Source organism: Cyclopterus lumpus, chromosome 18 (genome assembly GCF_009769545.1).
Source record: "Cyclopterus lumpus isolate fCycLum1 chromosome 18, fCycLum1.pri, whole genome shotgun sequence".
Classification (NCBI taxonomy): domain Eukaryota; kingdom Metazoa; phylum Chordata; class Actinopteri; order Perciformes; family Cyclopteridae; genus Cyclopterus; species Cyclopterus lumpus.
In genome coordinates, this window is record NC_046983.1 from 15,055,717 (window position 1) to 15,073,268 (window position 17,552).

Consider the following 17,552-nt stretch of genomic DNA (forward strand, 5'->3'; position numbering starts at 1 on the left):
CTGTCTGTCTGTCTGTCTGTCTGTCTGTCTGTCTGTCTGTCTGTCTGTCTGTCTGTATGTCTGTCTGTCTGTCTGTCTGTATGTCTGTCTGCCTGTCTGTCTGCCTGTCTGTCTGTCTGTCTGTCTGTCTGTCTGCCTGTCTGTCTGTCTGCCTGTCTGTCTGTCTGTCTGTCTGTCTGTATGTCTGTCTGCCTGTATGTCTGTCTGCCTGTCTGTCTGTCTGTCTGACTGACTGACTATCTGTCTGTGTGTCTGTCTGTCTGTCTGTCTGTCCGTCTGACTGCATGTCTGTCTGCCTGTCTGTCTGTCTGTATGTCTGTCTGCCTGATGTCTGTCTGCCTATCTGTCTGTCTGTCTGTCTGTGTGTCTGTCTGTCTGCCTGTCTGACTGCATGTCTGTCTGTCTGATGTCTGTCTGCCTATCTGTCTGTCTGTCTGTATGTCTGTCTGTCTGTGTGTCTGTCTGTCTGTCTGCATGTCTGTCTGCATGTCTGCCTGTCTGTCTGTCTGTCTGCATGTCTGTCTGCATGTCTGCCTGTCTGTCTGCCTGTCTGACTGCATGTCTGTTTGTCCGTCCGTCTGTCTGTCTGATGTCTGACTGTATGTCTGTCTGCCTGTCTGTCTGTCCGTCCGTCTGATGTCTGACTGTATGTCTGTCTGTCTGACTGACTATCTGTCTGTGTGTCTGTCTGTCTGTCTGTCCGTCTGACTGCATGTCTGTCTGTCTGCCTGTCTGTCTGTCTGTCTGTCTGACTGCATGTCTGTCTGACTGCATGTCTGTCTGTCCGTCTGTCTGCCTGTCTGTCTGTCTGACTGACTATCTGTCTGTCTGTCTTTATGTCTGCCTGCCTGTCTGTCTGTGTGTCTGTCTGTCTGTCTGACTGCATGTCTGTCTGTCCGTCCGTCTGTCTGTCTGATGTCTGACTGTCCGTCTGTCTGTCTGTCTGTCTGTCTGTCCGTCTGACTGTATGTCAGTCTGACTGTATGTCTGTCTGTCTGTCTGTCTGACTGACTATCTGTCTGTCTGTCTGTCTGTCCGTCTGACTGTATGTCTGTCTGTCTGTATGTCTGTCTGCCTGCCTGTCTGTCTGTCTGTCTGTCTGTCTGTCTGCCTGCCTGCCTGTCTGTCTGCCTGTCTGTATGTCTGTCTGCCTGTCTGTCTGCCTGTCTGACTGCATGTCTGTCTGTCTGTCCGTCCGTCTGTCTGATGTCTGTCTGCCTATCTGTCTGTCTGTCTGTATGTCTGTCTGTCTGTGTGTCTGCATGTCTGTCTGCATGTCTGCCTGTCTGTCTGTCTGCCTGTCTGACTGCATGTCTGTTTGTCCGTCCGTCTGTCTGTCTGATGTCTGACTGTATGTCTGTCTGCCTGTCTGTCTGTCCGTCCGTCTGATGTCTGACTGTATGTCTGTCTGTCTGTCTGTCTGACTGACTATCTGTCTGTGTGTCTGTCTGTCTGTCTGTCCGTCTGACTGCATGTCTGTCTGTCTGCCTGTCTGTCTGTCTGTCTGTCTGTCTGACTGCATGTCTGTCTGACTGCATGTCTGTCTGTCCGTCTGTCTGCCTGTCTGTCTGTCTGACTGACTATCTGTCTGTCTGTCTGTATGTCTGCCTGTCTGCCTGCCTGTCTGTCTGTGTGTCTGTCTGTCCGTCCGTCTGTCTGTCTGTATGTCTGCCTGTCTGCCTGCCTGTCTGTCTGTGTGTCTGTATGTATGTCTGTCTGTCTGTCTGTCTGACTGACTGTCTGTCTGTCTGTCCGTCTGACTGTATGTCTGTCTGTCTGTATGTCTGTCTGTCTGCCTGCCTGTCTGTCTGTCTGTCTGTCTGCCTGCCTGTCTGCCTGTCTGTATGTCTGTCTGTATGTCTGTCTGCCTGCCTGTCTGCCTGTCTGTATGTCTGTCTGTATGTCTGTCTGCCTGTCTGACTGTATGTCCGTCTGTCTGACTGACTATCTGCATGTCTATCTGTCTGTCCGTTTGTCTGACTGTATGTCTGTCTGCATGTCTGACTGTATGTCCGTCTGTCCGTCCGTCTGTCTGTCTGACTATCTGTCTGTCCGTCTGCCTGACTGCCTGTCTGTCTGTCTGTCTGTCTGTCTGTCTGTATGTATGTCTGTCTGTCTGTCTGTCTGACTATCTGTCTGTCCGTCTGCCTGACTGCATGTATGTCTGCCTGTCTGTCTGTCTGTCTGTCTGACTATCTGTCTGTCCGTCTGCCTGACTGCATGTCTGTCTGTCTGTCCGTCCGTCCGTCTGTCTGTCTGTCTGTATGTCTGACTATCTGTCTGTCTGTCTGTCTGACTGTATGTCTGTTTGTCTGTCTGTCTGTCTGACTGTGTCTGTCTGCACAAGGTTCATATATGTTGTGCATTATAAAAAAAGACAAATAGTTAGCTAATCACTATATAATTACGTAACATTTCAAAAATCAGGCACATCTTGTCCCAAAAAGATGCAGAAAAGCTGGTTCACGCGTTTGTTACTTCCAGACTAGATTACTGCAACTCCTTATTATCAGGCTGCTCTAATAAGTCTCTTAAATCCCTCCAGTTGATCCAGAATGCTGCAGCTCGTGTACTCACAAAAACTAAGAAAAGAGATCACATGACTCCTGTATTAGCTGCTCTGCACTGGCTCCCTGTAAAATCAAGAATCACATTTAAAATTCTTCTCCTCACCTACAAAGCCTTGATTGGTGATGCACCATCATATCTTAAGGAGCTTGTAGTACCATATTGCCCCACTAGAGAGCTGCGCTCACTAAATGCGGGGCTACTTGTGGTTCCTAGAGTCCTAAAAAGTAGGATGGGAGCCAGAGCCTTCAGTTATCAAGCTCCTCTTTTATGGAACCAGATTCCACTTTCAGTCCTGGAGGCAGACACAGTCACCTCATTTAAGAATAGACTTAAGACTTTCCTGTTTGATAGTGCTTATAGTTAGGGCTGAATCAGGTTTGCCCTGGTCCAGCCCCTTGATATGCTTCTATAGGCTTATAGGCTGCTGGGGGATGTTTTAGGATACACTGAGCACCTATCTCCTCTTCTCTCTCTCCTTATGGATGAATTTACATCTCTCCATTGCACCTTATTAACTCTGCTTCCTCCCCGGAGTCCTTGTGACTTCACGTCTCATAGGGTCCATTGGACCTGGAGGTGTCTGATGCTGGTGAGCCGGCCTCCTGCCTTGGCCCTGCTGATGCCCCGCCCCCCCTCCTCTCTACCTCCTTCTGTTTCATGGATTGGAGTTCCATTCATACATTGTCATATTCATGTAATGTGTTTATGTAACTCTGTAACTCTGTTCATTCTGTACACATGACATCTATTCATCTATCCATCCGGGGAGAGGGATCCTCCTCTGTTGCTCTCCTGAAGGTTTCTTCACTTTTTTCCCTGTGAAATGTTATTTTTGGGGAGTGTTTCCTGATCCGATGTGAGGTCAAAGGTCAGGGATGTCGTATGTGTACAGATTGTAAAGCCCTCTCAAATTTGTAATATTGGGCTATACAAAATAAACTGAATTGAAATTGAATTTTCAGAAAACCTGCAGATTCAGTTCTTACAAACCTTCTCACTTACCTTGAGTGGTATCTGACATACAGATAGATTTGATTTGTTCAGGTTTTGAGATATCTGCCTTTGAAATTTCTGCTTCCCAAAATAATGAAAGTACAAAAAACCCATGAAAAACTTAGCAGCAGCTAGTTTTTCCCCAGACACAATGTGCTGGTTCCACGGTGTACACTTCAAACAGTCCTCCATGGAGCTACTCTCTTTTTACTTAATCATAGAAATAGACTATTTGCCAACAGCTACATATGTGGATCACACAGGGTGACCGGGACATGGATTATGGAAAATACCAACCACTATTCCATAATTAAATGCTTTGAGAAGCGTTAATGAAATGACATTCACAAAGTCTTAGCAGCAAATCTATCAAAACCTGAGTACATCAAACTAAAACCACCAGACGGGCTGAATACCACTAGAGGGAGGAAGTCCATCTCTGTGTGGGCGAAATGACATGGGGAGCTTTGGGGATGCAAAAAAAAATATCACATTTTATTTTATTTGAATAGCCAAATATCACAAATGTGCCTAATATTTGCAGCATATAGATCATGTGTCATGAAGCTCCGCAGAAGCTACTAGATGGACATTGCGTTTATCATAAAGACTGGAAACAGCTGGAATAGTCGTATTTCCCCTTTTATTTTGGGCAGTAAACTGTGTGAGTAGTTAGCGAGGAAAGAGATCAATGTGTTACTCATTGTGAGTCTAATCAGGACCAGACTGACCCACAGAGACAGGCCATCTCTTTACATGAAGATACGTATGACAGAGACAATCAAGTTGGAACAGCAATCAGTGCAAATATTGACTATGTTTTAATAATCCCTGCCGAACATTCCTGTAATTTTCCCTTTGCGATAATCAATAATGCAGCACACACTCGGTATGATCACCTGTAACATTATGGATATAACTTCCCTTCTTTAAAAAAAATACAATCCCTAGAAGACGAGCACAAAATATTTGATTCTAAAAAAACAAAAACGGAACAAAACATTTCCACATAATCTTTAAACAATGAAGGAAAAACTTAAATTTACTTAATCGTGTATTTCCTTAGACAAGCTGAATATAATTGAGATAGAACCAACGATAAAATCTGGCTTACTTGTGTAATGTTGGGTTAGACTGAAATGCAAGTCTTCAAAAGTGCATCATTATCACAGTATTGTACACTAATAAACTGATAACCTGCACTCATTCTAAACACACATTTTAGTCAGTTTTTACTTTATGCATTTAGGATGTCAGCCTGTAAAGAATGTCATTATTAGCATCGTCATTTTCAGTGTTCCAATATAGAAATGACATTTCAGAGGATTGTCCAGCCTGATGAGAATACATGAGTAACTTTGTCTAATTGGCATAAAAACAAAAATTACAAAATATTGTCAAGTTAAATCGAAAAGATGTTGTCTTATATTGAAAAAAACTCCTATGTATGGAGCGTGCCACTGGAATGATAATACAAAAGCTGCTTTAAAATGTATTTATTAAATAGTCTCTCTTGTTTTTTTGTGCTATAATTCAAACTAAAGATGTTGAAGCCTGTTTTAACATTTTAAATTGTGATCAACGTATTTAACATTTCTGATGTCTTGTTTTGAACCAGTGTATTTGTTCTTAATTATTTTTTAAATAAAACATCGGAGTTGTTCAATTAAACACAACTCTTTTTTTTAAGAATGAAAAAACTAATGAATTGTGAAAAAGAATGATACACCAAAAAAAAAAAATTGTAATGAATTTTGAGAGTCCATTTTAAAATCAAATGAGTCATTCAGCAATTATAAAGATATAAAAGAGGGATTCATTTGCTAATGTTATGAACTAATTTTTTTTAAACTTTCATTTCATGAATTTGATTAATTTATTTTATAATAGCATGATTATAAATCACCACTTTCGAGACTTACAATTATTCCAGTGGCACGCTCCAGCCTCCACACTTGGAACCTCTGGTTAATAACAGCACGTTAAGTCAACCAAGGCATAACAGAACAGAAAAATGGCATGCTAGATTTTAGTGGATGGACTCTTTAGCCACGGAGAAAGATCCCCGCCACACAGACTTTGGTTTATAATAGGAGTGACCTCTGAACTGTGAGGCGGCCCGGCCCCCCTCACAGGGACTGGTAGCCATCGGTCCTCTTCCTGCGGCCCAGCAGGTAGGCCACCACCACTACGACAATGAGCACCAGCAACGTCACTCCAACCGCGATGGCAACGCGGTAGTCAGGCCGGTCTGTAGGACAGGGCTCAGCTGGAACACACACACACACACACACACACACACACACAAATCAGACACACTTCTTCTACAATAAAACCCATACTTAATAAACCCGATGAAACAGTAAATTGCCTGCATCTAGTATCATTAACACGCAAATAAAACATTGAAAATAGTAACATCAGTAATTAACATATTATTTGTTAATTATTTTGTTATATTGTACTTTTAAGTGCACTGGCTTGATCTTATAGCCATATTTAATATGTACCTTGGATATTTAGCTTCTACATAGAAAACACATGATCAGTTCGTAACACCTTGTTTTAATGTAAACTGCACAACACAGCAGGAGCTATTCTGCCTAGCGACAAATACATTTTGCTGCTACTTGTATATCGCCGTATTGCAGAGCACCGTCCAAGGAGCAGCTTCATGTATTGATAAGAAGCTCCCACTGAGCCCAAAAGCTCCCTGGCTCATTGTTCTTCATGAACACACTTACGAGAGCCAAAGCCGCCGCTCTTGGTCAGATTGAAGGCCTGCATCGTGTCCTGATCCACATCAAGGTACAGTCCATTCCCCATTTCGAGAGGCTCATGCCTGCAGGAGTAGGAGTGTCCGGCCTTTGCAGGGAAGAGATGCAACGACTTGTTGTTGGCAGTGTACCGGGTTTGGCCTGCAACAACAACAACAACAACAACACAAAGCAATGTTCAGGTGCTTTCAGGGCCTTATGACGACAAATGCCGATGATCAGATATGGAACTAAACCGGTTACGCTGCATTGCATTGGAAGTAGGTTGGTTGTTACCGGCATCACATGATTACCAGTAACTCCACAGATTATGTTGATGTTATCGAACAGACACACAAACAAGGAAGCTGTTGGCTCTCGGGTTCCTCTTGACTTTGTTCATATTGGACAGCGTGGCACAAGCCCCGCCTCTAAAGCGCACGGATATATTGCAGTGACCCAATTCATCTGAAGTTGAATCAATATAATGGTAGTACATCATAACTAGACACTGGAATAAAATTGGAGTATTTCCAAACTTACCTCCTGGGGTTAAGGGGTAGGAGAGGTTGAAAGACAGCGCATCAACGTAGACGGTATTATCAGCGCTCTGAGGACAGGAAATAGGACACTTTACATTCCAAGTGGTTATCCAATGGAAGTGGTTGTTCAAGGAGCTACATGGAGCATACATCCTGGATGGTGGAGGTCTGGATCGTGGTCCATGCCTTATACTAATTATTCATTAATTTCTGTCATATTCATTGAATGTGTTTATGTAACTCTGTTCATTCTGTACACATGACATCTATTGCTTCTGTCCATCCGGGGAGAGGGATCCTCCTCTGTTGCTCTCCTGAAGGTTTCTTCCCCTTTTTCCCCTCAAAGGGGTTTTTCTGGGAGTGTTTCCTGATCCGATGTGAGGTCAAAGGTCAGGGATGTCGTATGTGTACAGATTGTAAAGCCCTCTGAGGGGAATTTGTAATTTGTGATTTTGGGTAATACAAAATAAACTTAATTGAAAATTGAATTCAATCCTCACTGTCATTAATTATGAGATATTGGTTTGGATTTCCACGAACTAATAAGACGATTCATTGAGTGTATTATAGTTGGCTGGATTCCTTCACAGCAAACAGTTTTACTGCACATAGTTACGGTAGTTTACTGCACACAGAGATAAATAAACTGGACTTACTTACTGTTCAGATTGTAGTTTGATTAAAGTTTGACTTGTAATGCCACTAAGTAGATTGACATGCTGTACAGCAAATCTTCGTAGAGTGGATTTGTTTTAAACTTGTTTTCAAATACATCTGCTTCGTCTGTGCAGAGCAGGTTTGTTTGATGAGATGGTATCAAGTTGAATACCTGAACGCCTTCGATCCTCTTTGTTTTGCTGTGTTTTGCTGTCTGACACTATTTTGTTTTTTTAGCTATTGTGTTATTCATAGCACTTGTTCTTTATTTCTTTTGAAAGCTCAAACTTAATAGCAGTTAAGTGTTTTCAGTAAAACTAAAATGACGGCCTCAAAATGTCATCACTTCAAAGTGGAAGTTTCTGCCCAATTTGCAGAGATTCCCTGGGGGCTTTCTTGTGAGATCGCATTCACAGGAATGGGTTGGACTGACAGTGACCTTGACCCTTGACCCTTGACCAGAACTGAATCAGTTAAACTTTCAGTCCAAGTAGACATTTGTGCCAAAAGAGACAATGAATCCAAGACCTCTGGGTCCTGGTACAGAAGTATGAAAATACAAAGATCATAATGTGACAAAAATATGATGAAACATAATGTTTCTCAACTGTATGTTGTGCAGTTACATTTTTATTAAACAATCAATTAGTTTTTCATTTTGAATCTAATAATTAATTATCTGTTTGTGTCCTTTAATAAGCACCATAAGTTTGAGCCAAACCAACGCTTGGGGTGAGGTATTACACTAGTAAAACTTCTAGTTCTCTGAATGCTAAGGAATAAATGACTATATAAAAATAAACGAGTTGTTCTTAACTTGTATTACTTGCAATTGGTAACAACTAAAACTAAATAGTTCCGATAAAGGTTTAGAAAGGGATCAAACTTAGAGGGCACATCGATGATTGGATCTATTGGATTTATCAGCAAATATTATGATAACCGATTAATCATTTCTCCAGCAAAACGGCTAGATATGAACTAGTTCCTGATCTTTCGTTGTGAGGTTGTTCTGCTTTTCTCGGTTCTATATCATGGTAAAGTGCACATCTCTGGGTTTGGGATTGTTGGTTGGACAAAAGAAGATGCGCTGTGGAGTGAGGCACTCCCTGTCACATGCTCCTGGAACAGGCTTGTCAACTACACTTCCCTTTTTTCAACAACTCTTCTCTATGAAGTTACCAGTCAAACAATGTCTTCTTTCATCAATAGACTGAACTAATTAACTGTGGCACAGTATTTGATTACTCAAGATTTTTAGTAGAGTGCTAAATCAGTGTGAGCAGGTCCAAGATACGGTACTGACCTCGTGACCTCATAACCGCCCCCATGTGCAGCTCTCAACGCAACACTCCAATACTCAACTACTGTAGGACATAACAAGTACCTTGTTGAACAGGAAGGTGATGTGGCCCTCTTGGAAGACAAGGGTAAGATTGGCCGTGGTTCCTTTACAGCCTCCTAATGCTTTCGTCTTCTTTGGCTGAACAATGAAGGTTCCATTGGCCTGGATGATAAAGGGAGAGAATCAGACAACTGGATGGCCACTTTGTGTCAGAATGTTCAACAACGTACCAACAATATTACTGGGTCAAGTAGAATTAGCAATTGTCATTTGGCACAAATACAACACGCATCCACCCTCCCAGTCAATCAAATGCACCACAATGAAGAAATTAAAATGCCACGAAAATAGTTTTTCAATTCCTGAGAATAAGATACTGACAATTGCTTTGCTGAAAGCTGAGTCAGAGGCTTGTGCAGAAACTTCTATGTTGATACATTTTAGAAATGGTTTAATAAATCCCTTAGTTTTTGGATATGAACCAGCTATATTTAGCTAGGTTCACCAACTTTGCTGGGGCTCTAGTGAAATGTACCTTTGGTGTTGCCAGTCGGATCTGTAGTGCCATCTGAGCCACCAGGCAAGTCACATTTGTGTCCGACATCACTGTGTAGTTTCCTACAGTAATGTTGACGGAGGGAGTAGGTTTGGGAGGGGGAGGGGTGGTGGGCTTGGGGGTAGTCGTGGGGGTAGGCTTGGGGGTAGTCTTGGGGGTAGTCGTGGGGGTAGTCGTGGGGGTAGGCTTGGGGGTAGGCTTGGGGGTAGGCTTGGGGGTAGGCTTGGGGGTAGGCTTGGGGGTAGGCTTGGGGGTAGGCTTGGGGGTAGGCTTGGGGGTAGGCTTGGGGGTAGTCGTGGGGGTAGTCTTGGGGGTAGTCGTGGGGGTAGGCTTGGGGGTAGGCTTGGGGGTAGGCTTGGGGGTAGGCTTGGGGGTAGTCGTGGGGGTAGGCTTGGGGGTAGGCTTGGGGGTAGTCGTGGGGGTAGTCGTGGGGGTAGGCTTGGGGGTAGGCTTGGGGGTAGGCTTGGGGGTAGTCGTGGGGGTAGTCGTGGGGGTAGTCGTGGGGGTAGTCTTGGGGGTAGTCGTGGGGGTAGTCGTGGGGGTAGTCGTGGGGGTAGTCGTGGGAGTAGTCGTGGGGGTAGTCTTGGGGGTAGTCTTGGGGGTAGTCTTGGGGGTAGTCTTAGTAGCACTGTAAAACTCCTCCGCGGAGTTCATGGTTGCAGAAGGTAAGGAATTATTTTCATCTTCAGCCAATGACAGCGCTAGAGTCAGAAGGACCGAGGGAGAAACACATTTATTTCAAGGTTCATACATATACCAAAAACAAGCTGGAAGCACAACCTCCGACATATTGTCGGCTTTAAAAAGTTGTCATGGCTAACCAGTTGGCAAGCAATTGCCTATTGAGACATCTAGCAGGCTCAGAGCAACATTATCATTCCTTTGGATTTGTGCCACCTGATGAATGCATTTCCAATTTTCTCCATTCAGTTTTAGTTTGGTCTCCATCAACTTCTGAGAAAAATACTTCCCTCTTCAGGCAGACTTGTTCTTCACCAGCTAGTCCCTGATGTGGTCTTTCTACAGTGGGTTCATAAAACCACTATCTGCTGCTGCTGGAAATGTTGATGCTATGCTAATATTCAGGCTGTAAAACCAAAACAATGAGCTGAGACGGGCTCAAACACACACAGAGGGGACCTTCACTTAGATAATAATGATCTGGAGGTGTATCAATACAAGTGAACCCTTTCACAATACACAGTTATGGAACCCATTGAGAATGTGAACACTACTGAATAGAGCAGCTTTAATGTTGGCTGACCTTTGAACCGTGAGCAGACAATTTCCAATCTAATCAGCAGACATCTGCCTCACATGTGATAACGTCACTGGTATCACCACATCGAGGACACAAGTCCGCACCGCGCAGCTTCTCTGCGACTTCAAGCACTATTTATTAGAGTTCAGATACAACAGCTGGTTGGCTTTCACAAGTGTAATATTACTGATCATGCTCAGCTTGAGCCAGATAAATACAACAGCAAATACAAACTGACCCCCAGTCAGTGCTCAGCATTAAGCAAACATTGCATCATATAAATGTACCTGAAAACATCATTCGAGACCATATGATTTATGTATCTTTGAGTGACAGACTTGACTTACATTGCACGTACAACCCCAAAAGGTAATGACGTTAAATATAATGCTAATATCCACCGGAGTGTGGGCTTCAACTCAAGTTTCAGATTCCTCCTGTCTTCTAAAAAAGAAGTGAGCAGACACGTGACTCCGAGCTGGAACACTCTCGAAAGACTTCTGTTCCCTAAACAATGCAGGAAGTCACCCTCATAGTGAAAACAACATGTCCTGTCTCTTTTCCACGGAGAGTAGATAATAACTCGATGAAGGCAATACACGCGCACGACACTTATTTACGTCGTGGAGAGAAACACGGGCTTTGTCCACAATATCCATAAACATCTCTAATAAATGTCCCGCACGTGTTGCATTCGTTTGGGGAGTTGGAGTCCTACCTGAGGCCGCCCAGCAGGCCATGAAGGCCATGAAGGCGAACACAACAGCCGTCTTCATCTCTTTGACAGGTGCTGACTGGCTGACGGAACCTGGTTCACTGCTGCCCTTTTGCGACTGAAGCTCAATGTGCGACAACAGCGCTGCGTCTTCACAGATAAATAAACTGCCGCGTCAAGCTCACGGAGCCCCACGACGTCACCGGAAACGGCTCATTTAGAAAAGTAAAAGTGTCGTGAATTGTCAGAGAAACACATTTTATAAGTTACAGTCGGGGATATGGGGAAGCCAGCCAAATGGCCTGAACAAGATAGTATTCTTGAGACATTTTGTTATACAAATATTTAACTACCCAAATCTATTTCCTTTTTTTTTATTCATGCCAGTGCTCAATAAATACTATTTGTAAATAATATATTTCAAATGAAATCAATGTGGCTTTTCGGAATTGGATGTATGTTGGTGGTGTGAAATATGACCCTAATTTAAGGGTTACTTACCCCAAAAAGGGATTAAAGGATTAAAGAGTCTTAAGTGGTTTAACACTTAATGCGATCACACTACTTCCTCATTTGTCCCTTTTTAAATGAGGAAGTACATTACATTGCAAATGTAAACTCAATTGACGAATTTTTTAATTACAATATATTTTTCATATATAACACAATGCCTTTTTAAATAAAGACCCAGCTTATTGTTTTCAAGAAAGTTGCTCGTTCAGGAGGGAACACCAACCCGTTGATTATAGCAATAATAATAACAGTAACTACTACAATCTGGAGGAGAGCCTTTAGAGCGGTTAGTCCTGTTAGTAAAAGGCACTGGTGGCTTTTGTTTTATTTTGAAAGCACTAACCGGAAGCGCAAGCATTGACTGAAGTGCTGATGGCTCGTTTTAAACTTGCGAACTGCTAACACCAACTCAGGAAACGAAAGTTACCCGACAGCAGTAGGGGGGCGGCGGCCCCAAGAGGAGCGAAAGGTCGCGTGTTATTTTCCACCGGACCGAAACGAAACCTAAACGGCGTCAAACTGGAATGACTGCTCCAACACACACACACACACACACACACACGCACACACGCGCGCACACACGCACGCACACACACGCACACACACACGCACACACACCAGACCGGCTCCGTGACTTTCTTCATGTGATTACTTTCCCGTGTCATTGAGGAGTACATTTCTCATGGCCACGCACAGAACGCACACTGCAAGACGTAGCGCCAGTAGCTCTCGGCCTATTAGTTATACTGTAGTAGTATACTAGTGGTAGTAATACTTGTAGTGGTAGAAGTATTAGTACCATAATACTCGTAACATGTATAGTTGAAGTAGTAATAAGTCATTATTGTAGTATAGAACTGATGATAATAGCAGTAGTGATACTAGTTAGAGTAGCTTCATATATAATGGTAGTAGTTATAGTTATAGTAGATATAGGAGTATAGGTAGTTGCAGTGCTAGTGACACTTAAAGTAGGAAAAGGCCAATGAATGTACTAGAACTATTGGCAGTAGACATATACATGTAGTTTATTGATATGACAAGGCTTAATGTTGCCATGAACATCTGCAGTCGACAGACCACTGAGGACATTTCCTGACATCATGTGACACAAAAAAGAGGAAACAAGTTTTTCCCAAACACACGCACACACACACACACACACACACACACACACACACACACACACACACACACACACACACTCATAAGCAGGTGGTTAACAGTGACAGTGTTTAATGAGCTCGTCTGACATATGCAGCCGTATGGTCAGTCAGGCCGGTTGTCCCCTCAACCTCGTGACTGAGTGAATAGCAGACGCTTGTTAGTGTGAGTGTTTTCAACTGTTTCTTAATATCAGTCTGAGAAAAAACCTGTGCAACTTGTTCCATTAAAAAAACAATACAAAAAACTAATTTAGATCCATTCAGGCTACTATGTAGTTTGCATATTGAAATGTGAAATGAAGAAAACTGCTAACCATTTGGTAACATTGATTGGTTATTAGAGCTAAGTTACCAAACTCATGAGGTCTCACAACAAATTCAATATAAATACGAATATCAGGCAAGGAGTAACTAGTGAACGACACCATTCAATTGCATAGTTTGTTGTAGCTTATGCATGCTGGTGACCAAAAGTTACAATATGTCACCCTCTGCTGCTCAGTTTTTCTTTTTATATATATATATATAAATGTGTCTCTTAAATCCCTCTTCGTTATGGAAATTAAATAATGACTCGCTAGAATACTATTTTAATACATACAGATAATTTATTGTTCTGATATGTTTAGTTTAAGGCCCAATTTGTGCATACATATAGACCAAAATGGCAGCCACACCACCAAAGATTGCCAAGAGAAGTCATCAGAGAATATTGTCTGGAAGACAAGAAGTTCATGTTCAGCTGTTAATTAGTTGAGTTCATTAATAATGTGTAAACATTGCAGTAAGTTGAATCCTGACAAGCTCGAAACACAATCATTATTACAAATAACACATACAAAACACTTATGCTGCTGTTCTGCACTAATATGAAACACAAATATAATATGAAAAATACATTTGGTCTCCGTCTGAACTACGGCAGCTCTGTGTTTTCAATTTCCCCATTGGTTTAATTTCCCGGGAAAACGGTTATGATAATGAGGGCACTCTCTGCCAATCCCGAGGCCGTAAACCCAATTGTGCCCGCCTCCAGTGACGACAAATAAGAGGAAACTGTACAATACCATAAAAGGAAAATACTCCCGCATGCGCAGTGGCCTGAGTTTTGTTTGAAGTGAACTGCTGCCTGGGACTGCCCTACAAGCTGCAAAGTCGCCAAGCATTTGCTTTTAACAGTATATATTTTCACATTTCCGCCATATTCTTGTCGCGCCTCTATGCATCGTAAAGACGATGTTAGGCCACCACTACCCAAATGCCGACAAGTCGCAACAACTGGTCAACTATGTGGAGGATTATCTGGAATGTGTGGAGTCTCTGCCTTTGGACATACAAAGAAATGTTTCTCTGCTTCGAGAAATTGATGCAAAGTATCAAGGTACTGTGTTTACGTGTTTCTATCCTTCATTACAACTGCGGGTGTACAATTGGCGAACGGGAACTGCAGTCTGTGCAGGGTGTGTTGAAATGGTGGAGCAGGCGCGAGCCTTGCGTTCCCATTTTGCAAAAACCCGAGCGCCCCTTGTTCAAATATGTCACGTTGCTTCGATAAACAGTGATGTTGCGAAGCGGAATGTGTGTGAATGCGGAGGCGAGCCCCTCTGTGGAGGAGCCGGGCAGCCAGCCGGCAGTTAGCATACCCGGGGTCCACTCCGGAACGTTTGCTCGGTGACACCAAACTCAATGAGGAAATCGGGATATTGGTTATTTCTTACACTCAGCAGGAGTCCACATGCATTACATCCAGATACGAGGTCCGCATTGAGTACTGGGTGTCCGATAGCAAATTCGGCTTTAACAGAATCCCCAAATAAGCACCAGAAGATAATCAAATCTAAACTTTTCTAACAGGTACACACAGCCGCCCACCGCGGAGGATTATTGTGCGAATAGGAGGGCGAACAACGACTAAACTCGGGCGTTTATTTGAATACAACGCTGCTTGGTGTGCACACGGTCCGCCGGAGCCCGGACGTGGAGAAGACAATACACGGTGTTCATCGAGGTGTGAATCATTGCCCGAGAACCATGGTGAACATGCACTGCCGTGTTTTTAAACGAGAGGAACAACAAAACGATCCTCATGGAGGCGTTCTGTTGCGGCGGCTCACAGCCACGCTCCGTTACCGACACGCTCCGTTACCGACACGCTCCGTTACCGACATGTGCCCACACCAGGAAGGCGCGTTGCATTTGGACATTTAGACGCTCGATTTAACGCCTCCGAGCGGCGGCGCAGCGTCTGCACCTCCGCTCCGCTCCGTCGAGTGAGAGTCGCAGAGCCGGATAGCTGCTCCTCTAGGCAACCCCTTTCCACATCTGACTGACGTCATATCCTGTAAGCAGGAACTCACTGCGGCTGAGCGCTCCTCCTCCTGCTGTTGCCAATGGTAACGCTGCATTCGTGTTCCTCGATGCCCGTTTGAAAAGTCAGATGCATGCTGGACTTTAATTGGGCATAAACTCCTGCTGGTCCATCCAAAAGGAGCCCCTTTCATTACATGAACATCCTTCTGTCAAGGAACATTAAGAAACACTTATTTCTCATGGTGTTATTTGTATTTATTTATTTGTGAAGTATCACCTGTGTCATTAATTAGTAAAAGTACTTTGTATTCTACTTTGCAGAGGTGCTGAAGGAGGTTGATGACGTGTTTGAGAAGTACAAAGGTGAGCAGGACGCAGCTCAGAGGAAGCGCCTGCAGATCCAGCTGCAGAGAGCACTCATCGTCAGCCAGGAGCTGGGCGACGAGAAGATCCACGTGGTGACCCAGATGACGGAGCTGGTGGAGAACCGCTCCCGCCAGATGGACTCGCACTCCCTCTGCCTCCAGGAGCCCAGCGAGGCAGAGCGGCCCACGATGGAGCGCCGCACCAGCATCCAGGACTCCCCGGCACCCGAGCGCACGTCGGCCCGTCGGCCGCGACGCCAGCGCAACAGCGAGAGCCGTGACTCCAGCCACCCGTCAGCCAACGGCTCCCTGGTGGACGACCCGGTGGAGGAGCTGTCCATCCCTCCGCCCCGGGAGAAGAAGTCCAAGTCTGCGAAGAAGAAAAAGCGCAAGGCCAAACAGGAGCGGGACGCCTCGCCGGTCGACTTCGCCATCGACCCCAACGAGCCCACCTACTGCCTCTGCGAGCAGGTGTCGTACGGCGAGATGATCGGCTGCGACAACGACCAGTGCCCCATCGAGTGGTTCCACTTCTCCTGCGTGGGGCTGACCTACAAGCCCAAGGGCAAGTGGTACTGCCCCAAATGCAGAGGGGACCACGAAAAGACCATGGACAAAAGCCTTGACAAAAACAGAAAAGACCGCAGGTCCAGGTAGTGACCCGTCTTCAGCCGCCCCTCACTCGTCTGGAAGATGTCTTCAGCCTGAGGGCTGAGACCATCAGCCGTAGTTGATAACAGTACTCGTGATGTTGTAAGAGCACAATCGAACACCATTAGTAGCAGCGCTTCTCATTAATCAAGGACAAGTTGTGATTGAACTTGTGCTGTTACATCACTGATTGTTCCCTCTGGCTATAACTGTGCTGTAGTCTTTAGGCAGTCCAGCTGCTGCAGGAACCATCAGCCTGAAGCTGCCATCTTCCTCAAGTGTTTCGCTTTATTTTGTATTTTGATTTACTTCAAGAAAAAAAAGAAAGCATCTTTTGGTTTTCTGTTCCCTTTTCATTCTGGACAAGGTCCTATTTAAACACAAGGTGATCCTGCTAAGGAAAAGAACGTTTCATCAGTTATGGCCAATCAAAACTTCCCCCGACCCGACCCTCCCCCTTATTTTAACTTTCTTAATAGCACGTAATTAATTTGAAATCAGTGTCTCTATACAACAACGGCTCGTAGAGAATAACCTCCAGATGTAATATGTTTACAAGAGATTGATATTTAATAGAGGAGATGAATGTTGATGGGACACTGGAATAGGACGTCATGTTTGTGGACTCAATGTTTTCACTATCACTATTGTGTAAATGTCTTTTTATATTCATTAAAACAAAGTATAGTCATTGGGTCACCGTTCAGTTGTCTTTTCTCTGCACGGCCTGAACCAATCAGGACCGTCTGCTGCGCCATTAGCCAAAATGGTTGTTCATATCAATATTCTTTATTTAGCCCCATGAGCCGTGTTTACTAGATAGCTGAAAGAGACATTCATCATTGTCATATTATGTATGTATAAGGACCAACCGGCTGATCTAATCCTAAGTATTGTGATGAGTTGTTCCTCTTAACAACTTAGCTCAACTCATTGAAGAAGTTCACTAGTGTCTAATATGCTCATATTTAGTAGTTATCACTGCTAGAGAGGCGACACATTCTAATGACATGATTCTTGATTCAGAGGCCTCTAAATAAGAATCACAGAGAAATCTAGCATTTTGCATTATAGAGTCAGCTCACCCAAATTGCAATAAACCTAGAAGTCACTTCAGCTCTCTGCATTTTTCTTTTTTTACTTAAAAAATA

General features: G+C 43.9%; 2 protein-coding genes across 2 annotated transcripts; one reads left to right on the top strand and one right to left on the bottom strand.

The window, feature by feature from the left end:
- Positions 1-4,187: 4,187 nt before the first annotated feature.
- si:ch211-212k18.7 (macrosialin) lies at positions 4,188-11,562 on the bottom strand. Its single transcript, XM_034556989.1, has 6 exons — positions 11,400-11,562; positions 9,400-10,121; positions 8,907-9,026; positions 6,864-6,930; positions 6,309-6,482; positions 4,188-5,833 (listed from the first exon to the last, which is right to left on the bottom strand). Exons 1-6 carry the CDS (start codon positions 11,455-11,457, stop codon positions 5,694-5,696), a joined length of 1,281 nt encoding a protein of 426 aa, XP_034412880.1. The 5' UTR covers positions 11,458-11,562; the 3' UTR covers positions 4,188-5,693.
- A 2,493-nt stretch (positions 11,563-14,055) lies between these two features.
- Positions 14,056-17,098, top strand: ing2 (inhibitor of growth family, member 2). Its single transcript, XM_034557848.1, has 2 exons — positions 14,056-14,456; positions 15,707-17,098. Exons 1-2 carry the CDS (start codon positions 14,312-14,314, stop codon positions 16,405-16,407), a joined length of 846 nt encoding a protein of 281 aa, XP_034413739.1. The 5' UTR covers positions 14,056-14,311; the 3' UTR covers positions 16,408-17,098.
- The last annotated feature ends 454 nt before the right edge of the window (positions 17,099-17,552 follow it).